Raw genomic sequence first — 27997 nt, 5'->3', positions numbered from 1 at the left:
CACACACACACACACACACACACACACACACTGAAAACGTATGTTCTCACTGTACTCGTTGGAGATAAAAACAACTTTGAAGTAGCATATATTACATTCATTCAACTTAACCACTTTAAAAAAAAGGATTCCTCAATATCATGCGAAAATTCCTCAAAACATTGATATTTCCTTGTTTTGGCCTGTTTTCGATGATTGGTGAGTCTGGCTGGCACGAGGGATGACATTTTACAGGGGACTCTTTTGTATCTCCATGTTCATCTCTAGTAGTGATGCCTGGGGTCAGGGGTTACTGTTTATCCATACAAAGTGAGTCATTGTGTGTTTTTGTACTCAAGACACTGCTGCTCTCATTGCCTTTGGGGCTTCTCGCTTCTCGGTACCGATGCCACCATATTTGTATTGGTATTTATTAAGGTTTGTATTGGTATTTATTAAGGTTTGTATTGGTATTTATTAAGGTTTGTATTGGTATTTATTAAGGTTTGTATTGGTATTTATTAAGGTTTGTATTGGTATTTATTAAGGTTTGTATTGGTATTTATTAAGGTTTGTATTGGTATTTATTAAGGTTTGTATTGGTATTTATTAAGGATCTCTGCCAAGGCAGCAGCTACTCTTCCTGGAGTTTATTATTGATCCCCGTTAGTTCCTGTCAAGGCAGCGGCTTCTCTTCCTGAGGTTTATTATGGATCCCCATTAGTTCCTGTCAAGTCAGCAGCTACTCTTCCTGGAGTTTATTATGGATCCCCATTAGTTCCTGTCAAGTCAGCAGCTACTCTTCCTGGGGTTTATTATGGATCCCCATTAGTTCCTGTCAAGTCAGCAGCTACTCTTCCTGGGGTTTATTATTGATCCCCGTTAGTTCCTGCCAAGGCAGCAACTACTCTTCCTGGAGTTTATTATTGATCCCCGTTAGTTCCTGTCAAGGCAGCGGCTTCTCTTCCTGAGGTTTATTATGGATCCCCATTAGTTCCTGTCAAGTCAGCAGCTACTCTTCCTGGAGTTTATTATTGATCCCCGTTAGTTCCTGCCAAGGCAGCGGCTTCTCTTCCTGGGGTTTATTATGGATCCCCATTAGTTCCTGTCAAGTCAGCAGCTACTCTTCCTGGGGTTTATTATGGATCCCCATTCGTTCCTGTCAAGTCAGCAGCTACTCTTCCTGGGGTTTATTATGGATCCCCATTAGTTCCTGTCAAGTCAGCAGCTACTCTTCCTGGGGTTTATTATGGATCCCCATTAGTTCCTGTCAAGTCAGCAGCCACTCTTCCTGGGGTTTATTATGGATACCCATCAGTTCCTGTCAAGTCTGCAGCCACTCTTCCTGGGGTTTATTATGGATCCCCATTAGTTCCTGCCGAGTCAGCAGCCACTCTTCCTGGGGTTTATTATGGATCCCCATTAGTTCCTGCCGAGTCAGCAGCCACTCTTCCTGGGGTTTATTATGGATCCCCATTAGTTCCTGCCGAGTCAGCAGCCACTCTTCCTGGGGTTTATTATGGATCCCCATTAGTTCCTGCCGAGTCAGCAGCCACTCTTCCTGGGGTTTATTATGGATCCCCATTAGTTCCTGCCGAGTCAGCAGCCACTCTTCCTGGGGTACAAACAATTAAGGCACTTACATAACAATCATAAGATAAAACAGTACATCATGTAACATTATCATACCACTACATATCTACAATACAAAATGTATAATACCACCATATAACAGTATTACAATGAACGTGTGTAGGGTACGTGTGCTAGCGTTTGTGTGCGTATGCATGTGCATGTACCTTTGTGTGTGTGTGTCTCTTCACAGTCCTGGCTGTTTCATAAGGTGTATTTGTACCTGTTTTTTAGAATCGTATTCCATCGCTTGCATCAGTTACCTGATGTGGAATTAGAGTTCCATGTGGTCATGGCTCTATGTAGGACTGTGTGCCTCCCATATTCTGGACATGCGGCATGACTTGTGGGGTGTGAATGGGTTTCCGAGCCCGTGTGCTAGTAGTTTAAACAGACAGCTCGGTGCATTCAGCTTGTCATCACTTCTTACAAAAAGCAAGTAGTGATGAAGTCAATCTCTCCTTCACTTTGAGCCATGAGAGATTGACATGCACATGATTAATGTTAGCTCCTCGTGCACTTTTAAGGGCCACCCGTGCTGCCCTATTTTGAGCCAGTTGCAATTTTCCTAAGTCCCTCTTTGTCTCACCTGACCACAATACCGAACAGTAGTCCAGGTGCGACAAAACTTGGGCCTGTAGGACCTGCCTTGTTGATAGTATTGTCAAGAAAGCTGGGCAACCCTTTATTATGGACAGACTTCTCCCCATCTTAGCTACTGTATTATCAATATGGTTTGACCATGACAGTTTACAATCCAGGATTACTCCGAAACGTTTAGGACTAATTTATTCCTTGCCACCTATTCTGAAACTGACTGCAGGCCTTTGTTAAGTTTTGCAGTGATTTCAGTCTCTGTAGTAGCTGATGTGTATAGTGTTGAGTCCTCCACATATGTCGACATACAGGCTTTACTCAGAGCCAGCAGGCAGCTCATTAGTAAAGATTGAAAAAAGTTAGTGCCCCAGACAGCTGCCCTGGGGAATGCCTGATTCTACGTGGATTATGTTCGAGAGGACACCATTAAAGAACACCCTCTGTGTTCTGTTAGACAGGTAACTCTCAATCCACAATATAGCAGGAGGGGCAGGTAGCCTAGTGGTTTGAGCGTTGGACTATTAACCGAAAGGCTGCCAGATCGAATCCCTGAGCGGACAAGGTAAAAATCTGTTGTTCTGCCCCTGTACAAAGCAGTTAACCTGCTGTTCCTCGGCCGACATCGAAAATAAGAATTTGTTCTTAACTGACTTGCCTAGTTAAATAAAGTAAAAATAAATAGAGCTATAATATATGTTTTTCCAGGAACATACTATGATCGATCAAATGGTCAAATGCTGTACTGATGTCTTAACAAAACAGCTCCCACAATATTTTTATTATCAATTTCTCTCAGCCAATCATTCTTCATTTGTGTAAGTGCTGTGCATGTTGAATGCCCTTCCCTAAAAGTGTGCTGAGAGTCTGTAGTTAATTTCTTTACTCTAAAATAGCATTGTATCTGGTCAAACACAATTTTTTACCAAAGTTTATTGAGGGTTGGTTGGGGGCTGATTGGTGTGCTATTTGAGCCAGTAAAGGTCGCTTTGATAGACAACAATACAGTTCACTTTACATAATTAAAAATTACAATGCTCATCTATCATAATTTGGTCAGTTATTCTTGGATGTGTAAGTACGGCTTTGTTGCGGGGATGTCATGCCTAAATTTGCTAGTTTTTCCAATTAAAAAATCATTAAAGCAGTTGGAAATATCAGTGGGTTTTGTGATCCGCCATCTCCGAGGCCCGATGGACCAAAGCCAGCTGTAGAATCCATCGTGGCTGGTGGAGGGGCCGGGAATCTCAAACATCCTCACGGTCCGATGAGGGGGAGCTCTGGAGATCTGAAACCCAGTTAGAAGGCACCAGAGAGGGAGATAGAACAGAGGACGAAGGTGCAGGTCCCCCGGATCTGATTTTGAAGCGGAAGCCACCAGGGATGAAGACGCCGGAACCTCTGGATCCAGGGTGCCGAAGCTGTTTGAAGTCTGTGTCCGGTCCGGGCTTCCCGTCGCCACTTGTGATTCAACATTGATAAAAGATTCTTGAACAAAAAACTTCACAGAATAGGTGCATTAAATTAGCCTCATACCATGTAATGGCTATGTAATTACTATGCCATGATCTAATAACTCTAATAATTTTCACACAGCAACGGCTAATCAGTACATGATGACAGCACAGCTTCTGTTTTGTTTTAACTGTCCAATTACGAAATTCTGGCTAATGATAACCCGATGCCTTGGATCAAACAAAATCAGTTGTAACCCAGGTTATTGGATTCCGTTTGGAATGTGAAAACAGACTTCTGATTGGCTGAGAATACCGGTGGAAATCTGAGGTGGGTGTAGTACTAGGAGCAAGTTACAAGGTTTACGAGGCTTTACCTGAACCCAATTAATTTCCTGCTAACTGCCTAGTGTCAACATGCTGTCACCTATGACACATTCTAATGGTGTTGAAGTGGTGCTTAATGCTGTAGAGAGCTTCAATTCAGTTTACATTTATGTTGTCTACAGCTATATATATCTAACAAGGGACAAAATGTCTTCAGAACAAGATAAACAGGTCAGATTCGAACGTAGAAAGTCTTCAAAGGGCAGTATTTTTCCACCCACTCACTCTAGTAAAGGTATTCTATTGAATTCTTATCAGGGTTAAACCTCTTTAGTTTGAATTGGATCTCGGGGGAGTCATTTTTCACTATGAAAAAAAACAACACATTTTTAGAATCATCTTGAAGCTTGTATGTCATGGACAGAATCAACTTGACCAATGTTCATGTGTAGGTTCGTGTTTTATTTTAATTACATTTTTTTGTCCATACTGTGGGATGAAGAGGTTGTATTTGGTGTACCTTCTTGGTGCTTGGTGTATCGTCAATACAATTCATTCTTATAAAATATCTCAATCACAATATGTATATTATTTTGATTATTTAGATATACTCGTACATAGTATAATTGACGACGCTGTTGATTTGTCTTTAGGAGTGTCTGGAAGGTCCAGTGATGACACTTCTAGTCCGGAGCGGTACGTTACAGCTCAACGATCGTGGGTTCAATCCCTTCTTTGAACTTTCTCTCGTCCAGACCGTCCCCACCCATCTTATTCCCTACTGTCTATATAAAGCTTCACACTTAAAGGAGGTTTTAAAACACAACAACCGACGAGAGGGAAGCTTAAAAGCTTAAAGTTATAATGGATTCTCTCTCTCTCTCTCTCTCTCACGATACATTCCACTCCATTAATATAGTAGTCATTTTCTAATCAGATTTGCTTTTGATATTTTATAATCTAGCTCATGTGAAGTTGATCCAGTGTCCTGGTCTTATCTGTTCCGTACTGTGTAACAGCATTGTAACAGCAGTGTAACTTTGGCAGCTCGTTAAGCACAATATTGTCTCTACAATCTGTTCAGCCTTGACTTGGCTGGGCCTCTGCAAGATACATCACACCTCGCTCTCGCCCTTGTTCTGTAACTATGCACAGATGTTTTCCTAGCGCTTATTCCGCATCAACAAGTGTGTTCAAAGCCATGGAAAGAGAGTCTCTCTGACTAAAAATGTAATGGGACCACAGAAGGACAATGTGTTTTTATGTTGATGGTGGTTGTATTTAGCATACTTTTTAATTTGTTTCTTTAACTTGGCAAGTCAGTTAATTAAGAACAAACTTATTTACAGTGACGGCCTACCAAAAGGTAAAAAGCCACCTGCGGGGATGGGGGCCTGGGATAAGAAATGTATGAATAAATAAATACAATATACATACCGGACAAAACACACATCACAACAAGAGAGGCAACATAACACTACATAAAGAGAGACCTAAGACGACAACATAACAACACAACATGACAACAACGTGGTAGCAACACAACATGACAACAACATGGTAGCAACACAACATGGTAGCAACACAACATGACAACAACGTGGTAGCAACACAACATGACAACAACGTGGTAGCAACACAACATGGTAGCAACACAACATGACAACAACATGGTAGCAACACAACATGGTAGCAACACAACATGACAACAACATGGTAGCAACACAACATGACAACAACATGGTAGCAACACAACATGGTAGCAACACAACATGACAACAACATGGTAGCAACACAACATGGTAGCAACACAACATGACAACAACATGGTAGCAACACAACATGGTAGCAACACAACATGACAACAACATGGTAGCAACACAACATGACAACAACATGGTAGCAACACAACATGGTAGCAACACAACATGACAACAACATGGTAGCAACACAACATGGTAGCAACACAACATGACAACAACGTGGTAGCAACACAACATGGTAGCAACACAACATGACAACAACATGGTAGCAACACAACATGGTAGCAACACAACATGACAACAACGTGGTAGCAACACAACATGACAACAACGTGGTAGCAACACAACATGACAACAACATGGTAGCAACACAACATGACAACAACATGGTAGCAACACAACATGACAACAACATGGTAGCAACACAACATGACAACAACATGGTAGCAACACAACATGACAACAACATGGTAGCAACACAACATGACAACAACATGGTAGCAACACAACATGGTAGCAACACAACATGGTAGCAACACAACATGACAACCACGTGGTAGCAACACAACATGACAACAACGTGGTAGCAACACAACATGGTAGCAGGACAAAAACATGGTACAAACATTATTGGGCAAAGTCAACAGCACAAAGGTCAAGAAGGTAGAGACAACAATACATCACACAAAGCAGCCACAACTGTCAGTAAGAGTGTCCATGATTGAGTCTTTGAATGAAGAGATTGAGATAAAACTGTCAAGTTTAAGTGTTTGTTGCAACTCGTTCCAGTCACTAGCTGCAGCGAACTGAAAAGAGGAGAGACCCAGGGATGTTTATGCTTGAGGGACCTTTAACAGAATGTGACTGGCAGAACAGGTGTTGTATGTGGAGGATGAGGGCTGCAATAGGTATCTCAGATAGGGGCGAGTGAGGCCTAATATGGTTTTATGAATAAGCATCAACCAGTGGGTCTTGTGACGGGTATACAGAGATGACCAGTTTACAGAAGAGTATAGAGTGCAGTGATGTGTCCTACAAGGAGCCTTGGTGGCAAATCTGATGGCCAAATGGTAAAGAACATCTAGAGCTCGAGAGCACCCTTACCTGCCGATCTATAAATGATGTCTCCGTAATCTAGCATGGGTAGGATGGTCATCTGAATCAGGGTTAGTTATAGGCAGCTGGGGTCTAAAAGAAGTGATTACGAGAGGAAACCAAGTCTAGATTTAACTTTAGCCTGCATCTTTGATATGTGCTGAGAGAAGGACAGTGCACCGGCTAGCCATACTCCCAAGTACTTGTATGAGGTGACTACCTCAGGCTCTGAACCCTCAGAGGTAGTAATAACACCTGTGGGAAGAGGGGCATTCTTCTTACCAAACCACATGACCTTTGTTTTGGAGTTGTTCAGAACAAGGTTAAGGGTAGAGAAAACTTGTTGGGCACTAAGAAAGCTTTGTTGTAGAGCATTTAACACAAAATCCGGGGAGGGGCCAGCTGAGTATAAGACTGTATCATCTGTATATAAATGGATGAGAGAGCTTCCTACTACCTGAGCTATGTTGTTGATGTAAATTGAGAAGAGTGTGGGGCCTAGGTTTAAGTCTTGGGGTACTCCCTTGGTGACAGGCAATTGCTGAGACAGCAGATTTTCTGACTTTATACACTGCACTCTTTGAAAGAGGTAGTTAGCAAACCAGGCCAAAGACCCCTCAGAGACACCAATACTCTTTAGCCGGCCCACAATAATGGAATGGTCTACCGTATCAAAAGCTTTGGCCAAGTCAATAAAAATAGCAGCACAATATTGCTTGGAATCAAGGAATCTTAGAATTAAGGAATCTTAGAATTAAGGAATCTTAGAATCAAGGAACCTTATAATTTAAGGCCCTAGGTATGGCCAGTCTTTAATTTTTAGATAGCGTACATCTCGCTCTTTGCCACACAAACAAATAATGACATGCTAATGGGCATTTTCTTACAATATTACAATGGTATTTAGTTGTTTACTTGTTTTTTAAAATTCAATAAGCCCTGTCTCTTGCTCAATCATCCCTGTCTCTTGCTCAATCAGCCCTGTCTCTTGCTCAATCAGCCCTGTCTCTTGTTCAATCAGCCCTGTGTCTTGCTCAATCAGCCCTGTCTCTTGCTCAATAAGCCCTGTCTCTTGCTCAATCAGCCCTGTCTCTTGCTCAATCAGCCCTGTCTCTTGCTCAATCAGCCCTGTCTCTTGCTCAATCAGCCCTGTCTCTTGCTCAATCAGCCCTGTCTCTTGCTCAATCAGCCCTGTCTCTTGCTCAATCAGCCCTGTCTCTTGCTCAATCAGCCCTGTCTCTTGTTCAATCAGCCCTGTCTCTTGCTCAATCAGCCCTGTCTCTTGCTCAATAAGCCCTGTCTCTTGCTCAATAAGCCCTGTCTCTTGCTCAATAAGCCCTGTCTCTTGCTCAATCAGCCCTGTCTCTTGCTCAATCAGCCCTGTCTCTTGCTCAATCAGCCCTGTCTCTTGCTCAATCAGCCCTGTCTCTTGCTCAATCAGCCCTGTCTCTTGCTCAATAAGCCCTGTCTCTTGCTCAATAAGCCCTGTCTCTTGCTCAATCAGCCCTGTCTCTTGCTCAATCAGCCCTGTCTCTTGCTCAATCAGCCCTGTCTCTTGCTCAATCAGCCCTGTCTCTTGCTCAATCAGCCCTGTCTCTTGCTCAATCAGCCCTGTCTCTTGCTCAATCAGCCCTGTCTCTTGCTCAATCAGCCCTGTCTCTTGCTCAATAAGCCCTGTGTCTTCACTGCATTTCTCCTGTTGCATTTTGATCACACCAACCCCCCCCAAAAAACATTACTAAATGGCGTTTTATTACTCGAATATTTAATATATATTTTTTAAACTTTATTTTTCAAATGATGTTGATGTGCTTATGACTAATCGGCTACAATGTGTTGATTCATAGTGGCCCGACAAGACAAGGGTGTGATAGTCATGCATTAGTAATGTGTCACACAGCTTCTCTGGAAATAACCGTTTGTGTTTAGCCCCTGAGGGGGACATCAGTACAACACCACACAACCAGGCATGAAACCACCTTTTAACTCTAACTGCAAAACTGAGGTAATTACTGCAGTATTTATATATAGAAGATTTATGTTCTGTATCAGATTTGTTTCAATTGTGACCACAACTTTGTAATTAATGTAATAAAATCACTAAGACAATATTCTTCACATAAATGACATTGTCATCTGAAGGATCTTGATTCCAGAGGCTGGTGAAGTGCTGTCAGTAGGAAAAAAAAATACAACTCAGCATTTTATTTTTTGGAGCATTTAAAAAAAATAACGATTACAAACACAGTGGTGCTTACATAGTTGTTTGTGAAAAGATGTGAAAACACTTAACCTTAAACCTTAACACACAATAACAAACAAGATGTGAAAACACTTAACCTTAACACACAAGAACACACAAGATGTGAAAACACTTAACCGTAACACACAATAACAAACAAGATATGAAAACACTTAACCTTAACACACAATAACAAACAAGATGTGAAAACACTTAACCTTAACACACAAGATGTGAAAACACTTAACCTTAACACACAATAACAAACAAGATGTGAAAACACTTAACCTTAAACCTTAACACACAAGAACAAACAAGATGTGAAAACACTTAACCTTAACACACAATAACAAACAAGATGTGAAAACACTTAACCTTAACACACAAGAACAAACAAGATGTGAAAACACTTAACCTTAACAAACAAGAACAAACAAGATGTGAAAACACTTAACCTTAACACAAGAACAAACAAGATGTGAAAACACTTAACCTTAACACACAATAACAAACAAGATATGAAAACACTTAACCTTAACACACAATAACAAACAAGATGTGAAAACACTTAACCTTAACACACAAGATGTGAAAACACTTAACCTTAACACACAATAACAAACAAGATGTGAAAACACTTAACCTTAACACACAAGAACAAACAAGATGTGAAAACACTTAACCTTAACACACAATAACAAACAAGATGTGAAAACACTTAACCTTAACACACAATAACAAACAAGATGTGAAAACACTTAACCTTAACACACAAGAACAAACAAGATGTGAAAACACTTAACCTTAACACACAATAACAAACAAGATGTGAAAACACTTAACCTTAACACACAAGAACAAACAAGATGTGAAAACACTTAACCTTAACACACAATAACAAACAAGATGTGAAAACACTTAACCTTAACACACAAGAACAAACAAGATGTGAAAACACTTAACCTTAACACACAAGATGTGAAAACACTTAACCTTAACACACAAGATGTGAAAACACTTAACCTTAACACACAAGAACAAACAAGATGTGAAAACACTTAACCTTAACACACAAGATGTGAAAACACTTAACCTTAACACACAAGAACAAACAAGATGTGAAAACACTTAACCTTAACACACAATAACAAACAAGATGTGAAAACACTTAACCTTAACACACAAGAACAAACAAGATGTGAAAACACTTAACCTTAACACACAATAACAAACAAGATATGAAAACACTTAACCTTAACACACAATAACAAACAAGATGTGAAAACACTTAACCTTAACAAACAAGATGTGAAAACACTTAACCTTAACACACAAGATGTGAAAACACTTAACCTTAACACACAATAACAAACAAGATGTGAAAACACTTAACCTTAACACACAAGAACAAACAAGATGTGAAAACACTTAACCTTAACACACAAGATGTGAAAACACTTAACCTTAACACACAAGAACAACAGGATGTGAAAACACGTAACACATGAGAACAGGGGACACTTAACAACTATAGGTTGTTAAGGTTTGTTTTAACTATAACCACAATTTTTGTAACTTACGTTATTACATCAATAACTGAACATGTGTCATTCGTAACATAAATGATACTGTCATTTTGTCATCCAAAATAAATGTACTTCGTTATGTAAATAAAAAAATAAAAAGTACTCAATTTAATTTGGAGTCAACAACAAGACAAAATAGGAAGTGTTGAACAGTGCTATAGACGTTCATATTGAAACATCATGCTGTATGCTGATATAGAGAATATATCGAACGGCTAGGAAATGACCATAATAAGAAGGTTTTAATACAATATAATAATTATAATTAATATATAACTCACCTGATAACAGATAGCACAGGCTAACACTGCAGACGTACTCTACACAAGGTAGAGTGAGACAACAAATATAAGCTGTGAATATGAACAAGTTAACGTGTGTTTTAAGTAGTAGTAGTGTGTAAAGGACAATTCTTCATCATATGTCATGCTACAGGTGTTATATTTATTCAATATACTTCATTATTTTCTTACTTTACTTGACATTAATAAAACATAACCCGCCAAGCCCCTTTCGTTTGGATGGTCTAATTGGCCACAGCCATCTCCTCTTCAAAAATACTCCTTGTCTCAAATCAATACAGAATTATACTTCAGTTCTCGTCAATTCATCTTCCCATCTCCTCACTCAACAAGAGTCCCGATGGTGCTTAGCAAATACCTTAAAAAATAAAATAACACATTTTTTATAAATGTGAGAACATCCAACTACAATAATAATATATATTTTTAAATACACTACTGCAAAATCACACTGACTTATTTTGATCCGTATCGGTGAGTAAAAAGAACACCCTGTGTCTTTTCCGACAATCTCCCCAGTCTGAAGCTGTCAACCACCCCCCTGAAACATTATTTCCCTCCCTTCCTGCCTCCCTTCCTCAACGACAACCTGAAGATTTACTTCAACATCAATAGTATTACTGTTGATTTTCCAAGAAGTATCTTATAACAATAGTATAAGTATCTGAACGTATCTGAGTATCCCCCTTGGTAAAAGTCTCCCGAGGGGTCGCAGCGGTCTAAAGCCCTGTTCAATTCCAGGCTGTGTGTCATGCCCTGACCATAAAGATCCATTGATTCTCTATGGTGTAGTGGCTCAGGGCATCACTAGGGGCTGTTCTAGTATATCTATGTCTATGTTGTGTTCTAATTTCTTTTTCTATGTTGGTGTTTTGTATGATTCCCAATTACAGGCGGCTGGCTACAGATGTCTCTAATTGGGGACTATATTTAAGTAGTTATTTTTCCCACCTGTGTTTGTGGGATCTTGTTTATGTCTAGTTGCCTGTGAGCACTCCATTGTCTTCACGTTTCGTTCATTCTTTATTGTTTTTTTTTGTGCGTTTCATGTATTAACCATCAATCACGCTGCACCTCGGTTCCGATAATTCTTACGACGAACGTGAAACTGTGTGTCAACCGGCCGTGACTGGGAGTCCCATAGGGCGGCGCACAATTTGCCCAGCTTCGCCCAGGTTAGGGTTTGGCCGAAGTAGGCCGTCATTGTAAATAATTTGTTCTTAACTGACTTGCCTAGTTACATTTAAAACAATAAAACATATATATGCCGTCATGTCTCCAAATGCATGTGTATTTCTTATTTAAATACTTTATATCTGTGTATTTAAGTATTTTCAAACACACAGCTCAAAAGCATAACTTTTTTTTTCAATATTTGATTGCATATGACCTGCCCATTCCCCTCCCCCATATTGCTATACTACAGTATTCACTGTCGTTCTTTTGCAGATTTACTACAGTGAAGTAAGCAGAGAGAGAGAGAGAGAGGGGGGCGAGAGAGAAAGAGAGAGCAAGAGCGAGAGTGAGTGAGTGAGTGAGTGAGAGAGAGAGAGAGAGAGAGAGAGAGAGATTATTTGAATGCGGTTAAAGCATGTATGAGAGAGAAAGAGATACACAGTCCTTTTGATACTTCCATTATGAACAATCTCAGTCCATTCTCAGAGTAGCTCGGCTTACACAACGATTCAGTAAACACTTGGCTACCATCAATGATTCTTAGTGATGATGAAGCAGGTACAGTCAGTCGGGTAATCCATCCACTAACACACAGTACCACTTCTGTTCCCTGGAAAGATAGCAGTGTAGTTCAGCTACTTTAACTTCAGTAATTCATAAAATGCTCAAGTTCGTCAAAGATAGCAGAACGAAAACAGTTGACTTTTCGGTAGTCTTATTGGGACGAACAAATGTCCTACCCATTCACACATACAGTATGCGAGTGGCAATGCCTCTATTATTACATGGCTGTGCTGCGGTAGTTGGGGTCGGTGACCACGCTGGAGCCGTCTGTCTTGACCACAGTGGTCTTGGAGGAGTTCTGCTGCGACCTCCTCAACTCCTTCCTGTGACAGAGACGCTCGCGATAGTTCTGAGCGAAGATAAGCAGCATCAGAGGGTTGATGCAGCTGTGGGAGTAACTCAGACAAATACTGATGTTGTAGACATAGACAAAGGTGTTGGTTGGCCTGTTGTTGCTCAAGTTAATCACCTGGATCACGTGATACGGGCTCCAGCACACCAGGAAGAGAGCAATGACCATCACCACGGTCTTGGTGGCGCGCTTCGCCCAGACAGTCTGTTTACGCTTGACTCGGCGGATGGATCTGAAGACGTGGTAGAGGGTGAGGGAGTAGAAGGTGGAGATGATGATGAGAGGGAAGATGAAGCCCAGGATGGACTGGTAGAGAGTGTACCAGTACATGTCCTCAGGCCCGTCCAGGAACATCATGCATATCTCCAAGTCGCGCTTCCTAACCACCATGGCGTAGATCATGACGGGCACGGTGAGCAGGAAGCTGCCGACCCACACCAGGATGTTGATGATGATGGTCCACTGGATGGTCCGCTTCTCTGAGGTGGGGTGGACGATGGCAACGTATCTGGGGTTAGAAACAAAGAGAAACATCAGTTAGAGACAAGGGGTTAGAGGTCAGGGGTTAGGTTATGTACCTGGGCTGTGCCCTAATTCCACCTCATTCCCTATATAGTGCACTACTTTTGACCACAGCCCATTCCTTACACAGTGGTTCCAAACGTCTTCCATTTATTAAGAATGATGGAGGCCTCTGTTTTCTTCAGGACCTTCAATGCTGCAGACATTTTGTTTTTGTACCATTCCTATGTCTGTGCCTCGACAGAATCCTGTTCTCGGAGCTCAATTCCTTTGACCTCGTGGCTTGATTTTTGCTATGGTATTCACTGTGAACTCTGGTACCTTAAATAGACAGGTGTGTGCCTTTCCAAATCATGTCCAAACTATTGAATTTATCACAGGTAAATCAAGTTGTAGAAACATCTCAAAGATGATCAATGGAAACAGGATGCAACTGAGTGCAATTTCGAGTCTCATAGCAAAGGGTCTGAATAGGTATTTAAATAAGGTATTTATGTTTTTTTGTTTGTTATACATTTGCAAAAATAAAATAAAAAACAATGTATTTTCACTTTGTCATAATGGGCTATTGTGTGTAGATTGATGAGGACTTTTTTTTAGATAATTTTTTTTTTTTAGAATAAGCCTGTAACGTAACAAAATGTGGAAAAAGGGAAGGGGTCTGAATACTTAGTAGTACAGTGCACTACTGTTCACCACTACTGCACTACTGTTCACCAGGGCCCATACCAGGTCAAACGTAGGGCACTATATAGGGCATAGGGTGGCATTTGCTGGAAACATAACGATATCTCTACAGGGATTATTCAGCAGACTCCATTGTGAAGCTGTTGTGTTGTTTCAATAACACCCATTACTTTACCCCAGGCCAGTCTAGTCCAGACAAAAGCATGTGAATGCACAGACATACCCCCTCCCCCCCAAAAAACATAACTAAGTCGTATTTGTCTACTGGTATTTGTCAGTAAAGCAAACAGTAATTTATTGACCTGGGAGAAAAAAAATACTCTGTTTGAATGTCGCCTATTCATATGGTCTATTGTAACATTTGTGAGAGCAGTCAGACTCTAATCATGATGTGACATTAAATAAATCTAATAATGTCATGTGTGGATCAGTTGGTAAGATCATGGATGCGTCATAAAAACATGCTTATTCCCTATATACAGTAGTTCACTACTTTGGACAAGAGATCATAAGGCTCCGGTCAAAAGTAGTGCACTGCAAAGGGAATAGGGTGCCATATGGAACACTGGCATATGCCCAAAGTCATGGGTTCAATTCCTTCAAGGATCACATACACATACTAAGAAATGAATTCCTTCACTGTACTGTACGTCGCTATGGATAAAAACATCTGCTGTACACTATTCATGTACGGTATAGTATTCATGTACTGTATAGTATTCATGTATGCATGTACTGTATAGTATTTATGTAATGTATAGTATTAATGTATTCATGTACTGTATATTATTCATTTATTCATGTCCTGTATAGCATTCATGTACTGTATAGTATTTATGTAATGTATAGTTTTCATGTATTGTATAATATTCATGTACTGTATAGTATTCATGTACTGTATAATATTAATGTACTGTATAGTATTCATGTATGCATGTACTGTATAGTATTCATGTACTGTATAATATTCATGTACTGTATAATATTCATGTATGCATGTACTGTATAATATTCATGTACTGTATAGTATTCATGTATGCATGTACTGTATAATATTCATGTACTGTATAGTATTCATGTATGCATGTACTGTATAGTATTCATGTACGGTATAGTATTCATGTACTGTATAGTATTCATGTATTGTATAATATTCATGTACTGTATAGTATTCATGTATGCATGTACTGTATAGTATTCATGTATTCATGTACTGTATAGTATTCATGTATTGTATAGTATTCATGTATTCATGTACTGTATAGTATTCATGTATTTATGTACTGTATAGTATTCATGTACTGTATAGTATTCATGTATTCATGTACTGTATAGTATTTATGTAATGTATAGTATGCATGTATTCATGTCCTGTATAGCATTCATGTACTGTATAGTATTTATGTAATGTATAGTTTTCATGTATTCATGTACTCTATATTATTAATGTATTCATGTACTGTATAGTATTCATGTACTGTATAGTATTCATGTACTGTATAGTTTTCATGTACTGTATAGTATTCATGTACTCTATATTATTAATGTATTCATGTACTGTATAGTATTCATGTACTGTATAGTTTTCATGTACTGTATAGTTTTCATGTACTGTATAGTATTCATGTACTGTATAGTTTTCATGTACTGTATAGTATTCATGTACTCTATATTATTAATGTATTCATGTACTGTATAGTTTTCATGTACTGTATAGTATTCATGTACTGTATAGTTTTCATGTACTGTATAGTATTCATGTACTCTATATTATGAATGTATTCATGTACTGTATAGTATTCATGTACTGTAGTGTATAGTATTCATGTACTGTATAGTTTTCATGTTTTCCAATGACTTTCTGTCTTTTTGGGATGAATTGAGCTGGGAGCTGAAAAAAGTCATGTATACAGTGTAATGAATAAGTAAATAAAGTTAGACTGATGACTGGCGTACTGCTTGATGTTCAACATGAAATGAATCACTCGTACGTACCAAATAGCAACCTATTCCCTGTGTAGTGCACTACTTTTCACCAGAGCCCTATGAGCCCTTGTCAAAAGTAGTGCACTACGTAGGAAAAAGTAATGTATTTGGGATGCAATAAATCCTAAAATAAACGATCAGAGATGCTGTTTACTGCTGATGTTAATCAAAGTAAAGTCTATAGCCATCTGCTGTACTATGCTGTACTTAACGACCGTGTCACATATGTCAATTAAATAATGAAAATAATCCTACAGCCATGTCACATCGGATAATTAAAAAGGAATAATTTACTCTGCGCTGGTTATGTCTTTCATGATACGACTGAATACATCCAAGGCAGGCCAAGGGATGGAGATATTACTGTAGAGATGTCTTAATTACCATGGAGATATTACTGTAGAGATGTCTTAATTACCATGGAGATATTACTGTAGAGATGTCTTCATTACCACAGAGATATTACTGTAGAGATGTCTTAATTACCATGGAGATATTACTGTAGAGATGTCTTCATTACCATGGAGATATTACTGTAGAGATGTCTTCATTACCATGGAGATATTACTGTAGAGATGTCTTCATTACCACAGAGATATTACTGTAGAGATGTCTTCATTACCATGGAGATATTACTGTAGAGATGTCTTAATTACCAAGGAGATATTACTGTAGAGATGTCTTAATTACCATGGGGATATTACTGTAGAGATGTCTTCATTACCAAGGAGATATTACTGTAGAGATGTCTTCATATGGACCAAGGAGATATTACTGTAGAGATGTCTTCATTACCATGGAGATATTACTGTAGAGATGTCTTCATATGGACCGTGGAGATATTACTGTAGAGATGTCTTCATTACCACAGAGATATTACTGTAGAGATGTCTTCATTACCGTGGGGATATTACTGTAGAGATGTCTTCATTACCACAGAGATATTACTGTAGAGATGTCTTAATTACCATGGGGATATTACTGTAGAGATGTCTTCATTACCAAGGAGATATTACTGTAGAGATGTCTTCATATGGACCAAGGAGATATTACTGTAGAGATGTCTTCATTACCATGGAGATATTACTGTAGAGATGTCTTCATATGGACCGTGGAGATATTACTGTAGAGATGTCTTCATTACCACAGAGATATTACTGTAGAGATGTCTTCATTACCGTGGGGATATTACTGTAGAGATGTCTTCATTACCACAGAGATATTACTGTAGAGATGTCTTAATTACCATGGGGATATTACTGTAGAGATGTCTTCATTTCCGTGGGGATATTACTGTAGAGATGTCTTCATTACCACAGAGATATTACTGTAGAGATGTCTTAATTACCATGGGGATATTACTGTAGAGATGTCTTTATTACCAAGGAGATATTACTGTAGAGATGTTTTCATTACCATGGAGATATTACTGTAGAGATGTCTTTATTACCAAGGAGATATTACTGTAGAGATGTTTTCATGACCAAGGAGATATTACTGTAGAGATGTCTTTATTACCATGGAGATATTACTGTAGAGATGTTTTCATGACCAAGGAGATATTACTGTAGAGATGTCTTCATTACCAAGGAGATATTACTGTAGAGATGTCTTCATTACCAAGGAGATATTACTGTAGAGATGTCTACATATGGACCAAGGAGATATTACTGTAGAGATGTCTTCATTACCAAGGAGATATTACTGTAGAGATGTCTTCATATGGACCAAGGAGATATTACTGTAGAGATGTCTTCATTACCATGGAGATATTACTGTAGAGATGTCTTCATTACCATATAGATATTACTGTAGAGATGTCTTCATTACCATATAGATATTACTGTAGAGATGTCTTCATTACCAACGAGATATTACATTAGAGATGTCTTCATTACCATATAGATATTACTGAAGAGATGTCTACTTATAACCATTGAGAGATTACTGTAGAGATGTCTTCATTACCACAGAGATATTACTGTAGAGATGTCTACATATGACAATAGATATATTACTGTAGAGATGACTTCATTACCATGGAGATATTATTGTAGAGATGTCTACATATGACAATAGATATATTACTGTAGAGATGTCTTCATTACCATGGAGATATTACTGTAGAGATGTCTACATATGACAATAGATATATTACTGTAGAGATGACTTCATTACCACAGAGATATTACTGTAGAGATACCTTCATTACCATGGAGATATTACTGTAGAGATGTCTACATATGACAATAGATATATTACTGTAGAGATGACTTCATTACCATAGAGATATTACTGTAGAGATATCTTCATTACCATGGAGATATTACTGTAGAGATGTCTACACATGACAATAGATATATTACTGTAGAGATGACTTCATTACCACAGAGATATTACTGTAGAGATGTCTACATATGACAATAGATATATTACTGTAGAGATGTCTTCATTACCATAGAGATATTACTGTAGAGATGTCTTCATTACCAAGGAGATATTACATTAGAGATGTCTTCATTACCATGGAGATATTACTGTAGCAATGTCTTCTGTACAGGCTTCCGAGTGGCGTAGTGGTCTAAGGCACTGCATCTCAGTGCAAGAGGAGTCACTACAGTAAGTACCTGGTTCGCATCCAGGCTGTTTCATATCCGGCAGTGATTGGGAGTCCCATAGGGCTGCGCACAACAGGCCCAGCGTCGCCGGGGTAGGCCATCATTGTAAATACAAATTTGTTCATAACTGACTTTTAATTAAAAAAGCCACATGAACCTGGCATGGTCATGTATTGTATAGATGTATTGACGGACATGTATGACCTTCCTATCAACTCCTATCAACTCAATCAAAGATTGTTACATACACAGATTAGCAGATGTTAAAGCCGGTGAATTGAAATGTCTGTGTTTCCCAATGACTAGGGAATCTGACCAGGGGAATCTGAGTAGGGGAATCTGACTAGAAATTCTGAACAGGGGAATCTGACTAGGGGAATCTGACTAGGTGAATCTGACCAGGGGAATCTGACTAGGGGAATCTGACTAGGGGAGTCTGACTAGGTGAATCTGACTAGGGAAATCTGACTAAGGAATCTGACCAGGGGAATCTGACTAGGGGAATCTGACTAGAAATTCTGAACAGGGGAATCTGACTAGGGGAATCTGACTAGGTGAATATGACTGAGGAATCTGACTAGGGGAATCTGACTAAGGAATCTGACTAGGTGATTCTGACTAGGGGAATCTGACTAGGGGAATCTGACTAGGGGAATCTGACTAGGGGAATCTGACTAGGGGAATCTGACTAGGGGAATCTGACTAGGGGAATCTGACTAGGGGAATCTGACTAGGGGAATCTGATTATGGGAATCTGACTAGGGGAATCTGACTAGGGGAATCTGACTAGGGGAATCTGACTAGGGGAATCTGACTAGGGGAATCTGATTATGGGAATCTGACTAGGGGAATCTGACTAGGGGAATCTGACTAGGGGAATCTGATTATGGGAATCTGACTAGGGGAATCTGACCAGGGGAATCTGACTAGGGGAATCTGACTAGGGGAATCTGACCAGGGGAATCTGACTAGGGGAATCTGACTAGGGGAATCTGACTAGGGGAATCTGACTAGGGGAATCTGACTAGGGGAATCTGACCAGGGGAATCTGACTAGGGGAATCTGACTAGGGGAATCTGACTAGGGGAATCTGACTAGGGGAATCTGACTAGGGGAATCTGACTAGGGGAATCTGACCAGGGGAATCTGACTAGGGGAATCTGACTAGGGGAATCTGACTAGGGGAATCTGACTAGGGGAATCTGACTAGGGGAATCTGACTAGGGGAATCTGACCAGGGGAATCTGACTAGGGGAATCTGACTAGGGGAATCTGATTATGGGAATCTGACTAGGGGAATCTGACTAGGGGAATCTGATTATGGGAATCTGACTAGGGGAATCTGACTAGGGGAATCTGACTGCCATATCCATGTTCCGGTAAGACCCTGTCATGGCCTTTGGATCATATTTTCAATACAAACACATATTGTACTTCAAAAGGCCGACATACTGTACATACGTAAGGTACATATATGGTGCAGCTGAATACATTTAGATTTGCACATTCTTTGGAAACGTGCTAGTATGTCAAACTGTGTTTGGAGACTATCTGGGAGTCCTCTTGAATGGTGTTTAAACTAATCCTGCTGGAGGTTGGTTTAACTCATCTGTGTTTAAACTAGTCCTGCTGGAGGTTGGTTTAACTCATCTGTGTGTTAAACTAGTCCTGTTGGAGGGTGGTTGAACTCATCTGTGTGTTACTAATCCTGCTGGAGGGTGGTTTAACTCATCTGTGTGTTACTAATCCTGCTGGAGGTTGGTTTAACTAATCTGTGTGTTAAACTAATCCTGCTGGAGGGTGGTTTAACTAATCTGTGTGTTAAACTAGTCCTGCTGGAGGGTGGTTTAACTCATTTGTGTGTTAAACTAGTCCTGTTGGAGGGTGGTTTAACTCATCTGTGTGTTTAAACTAATCCTGCTGGAGGTTGGTTTAACTCATCTGTGTGTTAAACTAGTCCTGCTGGAGGGTGGTTGAACTCATCTGTGTGTTACTAATCCTGCTGGAGGGTGGTTTAACTCATCTGTGTGTTAAACTAATCCTGCTGGAGGGTGGTTTAACTCATCTGTGTGTTAAACTAATCCTGCTGGAGGGTGGTTTAACTAATCTGTGTGTTAAACTAGTCCTGCTGGAGGGTGGTTTAACTCATCTGTGTGTTAAACTAGTCCTGCTGGAGGGTGGTTTAACTCATCTGTGTGTTAAACTAGTCCTGCTGGAGGGTGGTTTAACTAATCTGTGTGTTAAACTAATCCTGCTGGAGGGTGGTTGAACTAATCTGTGTGTTAAACTAGTCCTGTTGGAGGTTGGTTTAACTAATCTGTGTGTTAAACTAGTCCTGCTGGAGGGTGGTTTAACTCATCTGTGTGTTAAACTAATCCTGTTGGAGGGTGGTTTAACTAATCTGTGTGTTAAACTAGTCCTGCTGGAGGGTGGTTTAACTCATCTGTGTGTTAAACTAGTCCTGTTGGAGGGTGGTTTAACTAATCTGTGTGTTAAACTAGTCCTGTTGGAGGGTGGTTTAACTCATCTGTGTGTTAAACTAGTCCTGCTGGAGGGTGGTTTAACTCATCTGTGTGTTAAACTAGTCCTGCTGGAGGGTGGTTTAACTAATCTGTGTGTTAAACTAGTCCTGCTGGAGGGTGGTTTAACTAATCTGTGTGTTAAACTAGTCCCCTCCATCTGTTGGAGCCGTGAGTCTCTAAGGCTAATGAGATGTCGAGGTGTGTGTGCGTGCGTGAAAGAGAGATACAGACAGAAAGAGAGACTTTAGTGTGTGTGTGTGAAAGAGATACAGACAGAAAGAGAGAAACAGAATGTGTGTGTGTGAAAGAGCAAGACAGAGACATAACGGCCTAGGAACAGTGGGTTAACTGCCTGTTTGGTGGCAGAAAGACAGATTTGTACCTTCTCAGCTGGGGGGTTTGAACTTGCAACCTTCCGGGTCCTAGTCCAACGCTCTAACCACTAGGCTACCAAGAGCATGTCTGCTAGGTAGGCTCCTCTCTATATCTCTTTCCTCTATAAACACAGATAGAAGTATCCCACAGTCCACTCCAGGCCAGGTTGTTGTTGACCCAAAATCTGCTGTTGCTACATACATTTTGGACTATCAATGTACCAATTGATTCTTGAAAAATACAACTTCCAAAATGCCTCAGGAGCTTAGTTCAAATCTCATACTCCATCAGAGCACAAAATATAAGATTATTTTTCTCCAATGTTTGTAAAACAATGGAAAAAAAACCCACCGTAAAGTCTCAAAACATTGGGTTCTCTTCAATCTGTGTCGCTGAAGCGTTAAAGATTCCTCGATAGAAATTGAAAAGTAATTTCCTATTGAGCCGAAATACGCAGCATTTACTGCGAATGCAGTCTTCACCGTTAACGCAAGAGCATACATTTCAATCACGCATTAACCTTGAACTTTCACGATACGGATTGAATACAACCCATGGATAAAACTAGAATATTGATCTTGTAGATACGGGTCAGTCCTCTCATCCATTAGCTCTGTCTATTAATTTGATAGTGGTTACATTTATCCATTTGCGCTCTTGAAGAAGAAATATTCAACTGCGAGTAATGTTAACTGGCGGGTGAATTGTGTGAGACAGAATATGGATCGTCGCTCCATACAACACGTTGGCCGTGTCTGAAATGGATGTATTACTTCGGTCCCGAATGAAGACGATAAACCAGTTAACCTTGAATATATGTTTTATGTACGGCTATGAGCATTCAATCTGTGACCATCCATTTCATTATTAACTCATCAACGTCTACCCTCTGGGTTATTGACATGGCAGGGTGTACATGATATTTGCAGGCTATTATACTAATTGATAGGCTGTATGCTGGCGGATCCATATTAGATCAGAAAATCACATTTTTTTAAATGTTGTTCTAATAAACACACCGAAAGCAATAACATGCATTTATTGTATGACAGACTCCTCCAGCATGTAAAGTAAACTGTAAAGGGGTTACTGTGAATTTGACAGTAGTTTTACAGGCAGCTTGTGGCAAGTCAAAATCTGGTATTTCATATTACAGTACACCTACTGTAATATAATTATGATATCAAAGCAAGTACTGTGTAATGACACTCAGTACAATGCAGTGAGATACAATGCAGTAAGACACAATGCAGTGAGATACAATGCAGTGAGATACAATGCAGTGAGATATAATGCAGTGAGATACAATGCAGTAAGATACAATGCAGTAAGACACAATGCAGTAAGACACAATGCAGTAAGACACAATGCAGTAAGACACAATGCAGTAAGATACAATGCTGTGAGACACAATGCAGTGAGATACAATGCAGTGAGATACAATGCAGTAAGATACAATGCAGTAAGACACAATGCAGTAAGATACAATGCAGTGAGATACAATGCAGTGAGATACAATGCAGTAAGAAACAATGCAGTAAGATACAATGCAGTAAGATACAATGCAGTGAGATACAATGCAGTGAGATACAATGCAGTAAGAAACAATGCAGTAAGATACAATGCAGTAAGATACAATGCAGTGAGATACAATGCAGTAAGATACAATGCAGTGAGATACAATGCAGTGAGATACAATGCAGTAAGACACAATGCAGTAAGACACAATGCAGTAAGACACAATGCAGTAAGATACAATGCAGTAAGACACAATGCAGTAAGATACAATGCAGTGAGATACAATGCAGTGAGATACAATGCAGTAAGATACAATGCAGTAAGATACAATGCAGTGAGATACAATGCAGTGAGATACAATGCAGTAAGATACAATGCAGTAAGATACAATGCAGTAAGATATAAATGCAGTAAAATAGACTGCATTAAACTCCAATCTGTCTCTTATACAAATTGACGTGGCACTATAACCACAAAGGAGTTACATTGGTTACAGCATTCTCAATCAGGGGTGCAACAAATATAGCCTCTTACAAGGCATCCATCAACATAAACTCAGCAAAAAAAAGAAACGTCTTCTCACTGTCAACTGCGTTTATTTTCAGCAAACTTAACATGTGTAAATATTTGTATGAACATAACAAGATTCAACAACTGAGACATAAAGTGAACAAGTTCCACAGACACATGACATAATGTATCCCTGAACAAAGGTGTGGGGGGGTCAAAATCAAAAGTAACAGTCAGTATCTGTTGTGGCCACCAGCTGCATTAAGTACTGCAGTGCATCTCCTCCTCATGGACTGCACCAGATTTGCCAGTTCTTGCTGTGAGATGTTACCCTACTCTTCCACCAAGGCACCTGCAAGTTCCCAGGCATTTCTGGGGGGAATGACCCTAACCCTCATCCTCCGATCCAACAGGTCCCAGACGTGCTAAATGGGATTGAGATCCGGACTCTTCGCTGGTCATGGCAGAACACTGACACTCCTGTCTTGCAGGAAATGATGATGCTGTGACCGCCCCAGACAGTGACTGACCCTCCACCTCCAAATCGTTCCCGCTCCAGAGTACAGGCCTCGGTGTAACGGTCACTCCTTTGACGATAAACGTGAATCAGACCATCACCCCTGGTGAGAAAAAAACGTGACTCATCAGTGAAGAGCTCTTTTGCCAGTCCTGTCTGTTCCAGCGACGGTGGGTTTGTGCCCATAGGCAACGTTGTTGCCATTGATGTCTGGTGAAGACCTGCTTTACAACAGGCCTACAAGCCATCAGTCCAGCCTCTCTCAGCCTATTGCGGACAGTCTGAACACTGATGGAGGGATTGTGCGTTCCTGGTGTAACTCGGGCAGTTGTTGTTGCCATCCTGTACCTGTCCAGCAGGTGTGATGCTTGGATGTACCAATCCTGTGCAGGTGTTGTTACACGTAGTCTGCCACTGCGAGGACGATCAGCTGTCCGTCCTGTCTCCCTGTAGTGCTGTGTTGGGCGTCTCACAGTACGGACAATGCAATTTATTGCCCTGGCCACATCTGCAGTCCTCATGTCTCATTGCAGCATGCCTAAGGCACATTCACGCAGATGAGCAGTGACCCTGGGCATCTTTCTTTTGGTGTTTTTCAGAGTCAGTAGAAAGGCCTCTTTATAGTGTCCTTAGTTTTCATAACTGTGACCTTAATTGCCTACCGTCTGTAAGCTGTTAGTGTCTTAATGACCGTTCCACAGGTGCATGTTCATTAATTGTTCATGGTTCATTGAACAAGCATGGGAAACAGTGTTTAAATCATTGAATATCTGTGAAGTTATTTGGGTTTTTACTAATTATCTTTGAAGACCGGGTCCTGAAAAAATAACGTATATTTTTTTGCCGAGTTTATGTTAATGAGACAGAAACAACAATACCTTGCACCCAGTAGTGGTCAAAAGGTTTTTGGCACTCCAGAGATACAGTAAAGTTGAATTACGATACCATTCGAAATATAGCAATTATTTGCCCCAGACCACAACATTTTCCCACAATGCACCATATTTTACACTATGCTACAGTAAAATGTTTTAGAGTATTTTACTGTTCATAAAAGCCAGGATTGAAGTATAATTTTCAGTTTTCTGTTACTGTGTAGGCCTAAATCCTCAGATACTGATCTGCTTTGGCTGTGTTTTATCACTGAACCCTCTGACCATGGTCCCCAACTGGAGGCCTGAGTTGTTGTTGTTTTTTGACCCCCCCCAAGTTTTCTGAGCAGCATTGTATTATTATTATTTTCATTGTTGGAAAAACATTATGTAAAAACACCAGGAAAGCAGCTCCATCTGATTTTAATTTCAGAAATGTGTTCCCAAGTACTGCCGCGCATAACCGAGAGACACGTGATCTTATACAAACGCTGCAAGGATTTGGAATGATTATGTTTTAGTCAAATGTGATATCTGTTTGGGTATTCTTGTGGTCAATTTGGAGTCTACACATTAATGTCTAATTATGTTCCGGCTACCGACCATTCCTCTCAAGAAAAAAAAAATCACAAAGACACCTCTCTTTGTCATGATCAAACTGACACCTGTTGAATTTGGAGAGGTGGGGACTTACCTGTCAATACACAGCACCGTTACAATCCCCACCGTAGTGAACTGGTTGCTAACATCCACCACCACGACAGCCTTGCACATGAAGTTCCCGAACACCCACTGTCTGTCCCGGACCAGCTGGTGAATGTTGAAAGGCATCACCAGCAAGAAGAGCATATCTGCAACGGCCAGGTTCAGCACGTAGATGTCCGATACAATCTTTTTCTTGCATGTCGCCACTGCGTAAATCACCAAACCGTTGGCGATCACTCCTATAGTACACAGGATGCCGTATATGGACGGGAATATGTGCATAAACGTCGCCAGGTCGATGAAGCTGGGTGAGGACTGAGTCGTGTTCACACATGACGAGTTGTTGGTGAAGTTACCTATTTCTTCATAGTTACAAAATATGTCCGAGCTATTTATAATCATATTTAGACCTTCAGATATTTGCCGACCTTGGTCGTAATTGATAACGCGCGGGTCAGTATTAGGCTATAGACAAGCACTAACACTGCCAAGCCGACAAGTCATACTGTACCAGCTTCTATCCAAATTTCTAGAGGCTCAACTTGGACAACGTTTCTGGATAAACTGCAGCGCGCGTATCCTTTGGTTGACGCAATTCTTTAGATGATCTTGTAAGAAACTACAGTACAAGTAAAGAATGTGTTTCAATGAGATTCTGCTGATGGATCATTCGCACCAAACCTGGGAACAAGCTGATGCCTCTAGAACAACAAATTATTCACACAGGAAGCCGCTACCTTCCTGGACTGGACCTCCCTGTGCGTCTCCGCTGCGCTCTCTCCCTACCCTGTGCGTCTCCGCTGCGCTCTCTCCCTACCCAATAGCGCACCAGATTGTCACTGGACTGGACCTCCCTGTGCGTCTCCGCTGCGCTCTCTCCCTACCCTGTGCGTCTCCGCTGCGCTCTCTCCCTACCCAATAGCGCACCAGATTGTCACTGACTCGGTGAAGGATAAAACAATCCGATAGTAGTCTCCTCCCTTCAAAATATCCCGATTTATTTAACACTTGATAAAACGTAAATACATTTGAGAGAAAACGGATTGGAAGGTCAGTGAGTAAATCCTCCCACAAAAAAAAATAAAAATGTTGATCTGTTTCTTGCTCTGAAAAACAACTCGTCCATGCATCCCGTTGCGCACGTCATGAGTAAATTGACTTGTGTCACGATGTTTTGATTACAAGTTGCTTTTTTCAAAACGACAGTATCAATGACACGCTGTTGTTGCCTAATATTATTTAGGCCTTTTATGCGTCAATCACAGAATTACAGATTGGTTCGTATACAGTCAATGATTCAACGAAGAATCATTAAACAATTAGACATTATTTTAGTCAACAGCTAAAAAAAAACGTTACTGTGTTAAATTAAACATATTCTTAAGTATGTTATAAATGAAACATATCCTTTAGCATGTTACATAAAAAAAAACTTTACTGTGTTATAAGTTAAACATATTCTTAAGTATGTTATAAATGAAACATATTCTTTAGTATGTTGTAAATGAAACATATTCTTTAGTATGTTATACATGAAACATATTCTTTAGTATGTTATAAATGAAACATATTCTTTAGTATGTTACATTAAAAAAAAACTTTACTGTGTTATAAATTAAACATATTCTTAAGTATGTTATAAATGAAACATATTCTTTAGTATGTTGTAAATGAAACATATTCTTTAGTATGTTACATTAAAAAAAACTTTACTGTGTTATAAATTAAACATATTCTTAAGTATGTTATAAATGAAACATATTCTTTAGTATGTTATAAATGAAACATATTCTTTAGTATGTTATAAATGAAACATATTCTTTAGTATGTTATAAATGAAACATATTCTTTAGTATGTTGTAAATGAAACATATTCTTTAGTATGTTATAAATGAAACATATTCTTAAGTATGTTATAAATGAAACATTCTTTAGTATGTTATAAATGAAACATATTCTTAAGTATGTTATAAATGAAACACATTCTTTAGTATGTTATAAATGAAACATATTCTTTAGTATGTTATAAATGAAACATATTCTTTAGTATGTTATAAATTCCCATTAGACTGGTCACCTGTGCTAGATAGTGCCTGGGA

At 39.7% G+C, this 27997-nt stretch overlaps 1 protein-coding gene and 1 long non-coding RNA gene across 23 annotated transcripts; both read right to left on the bottom strand.

Annotated features, from left to right (window-relative positions):
• Positions 1-8700: 8700 nt before the first annotated feature.
• On the bottom strand, positions 8701-12421 carry LOC127913845 (uncharacterized). 22 transcript variants are annotated; one of them, XR_008086961.1, is made up of 7 exons: positions 10440-12421; positions 10380-10409; positions 10180-10299; positions 10110-10149; positions 9850-10049; positions 9580-9769; positions 8701-9501 (listed from the first exon to the last, which is right to left on the bottom strand). It is a non-coding gene; the product is annotated as an uncharacterized LOC127913845 (long non-coding RNA). The 22 variants fall into 22 exon arrangements; XR_008086950.1 differs by having other exon boundaries at positions 8701-9579; positions 9730-9769; XR_008086944.1 differs by having other exon boundaries at positions 8701-9579; positions 9730-9889; positions 9930-10049.
• A 119-nt stretch (positions 12422-12540) lies between these two features.
• LOC118375802 (melanin-concentrating hormone receptor 2-like) lies at positions 12541-26800 on the bottom strand. Its single transcript, XM_035762407.2, has 2 exons — positions 25888-26800; positions 12541-13574 (listed from the first exon to the last, which is right to left on the bottom strand). The coding sequence occupies exons 1-2, from the start codon at positions 26298-26300 to the stop codon at positions 12932-12934; spliced, it is 1056 nt and encodes a 351-aa protein (XP_035618300.1). The 5' UTR covers positions 26301-26800; the 3' UTR covers positions 12541-12931.
• Between the last annotated feature and the right edge of the window lie 1197 nt (positions 26801-27997).

The sequence above is a fragment of the Oncorhynchus keta genome, chromosome 30, assembly GCF_023373465.1.
Source record: "Oncorhynchus keta strain PuntledgeMale-10-30-2019 chromosome 30, Oket_V2, whole genome shotgun sequence".
Taxonomy (NCBI): domain Eukaryota; kingdom Metazoa; phylum Chordata; class Actinopteri; order Salmoniformes; family Salmonidae; genus Oncorhynchus; species Oncorhynchus keta.
The sequence above is the reverse complement of the archived record's forward strand: the minus strand, read 5'-3'. Positions and strand labels throughout refer to the sequence as shown.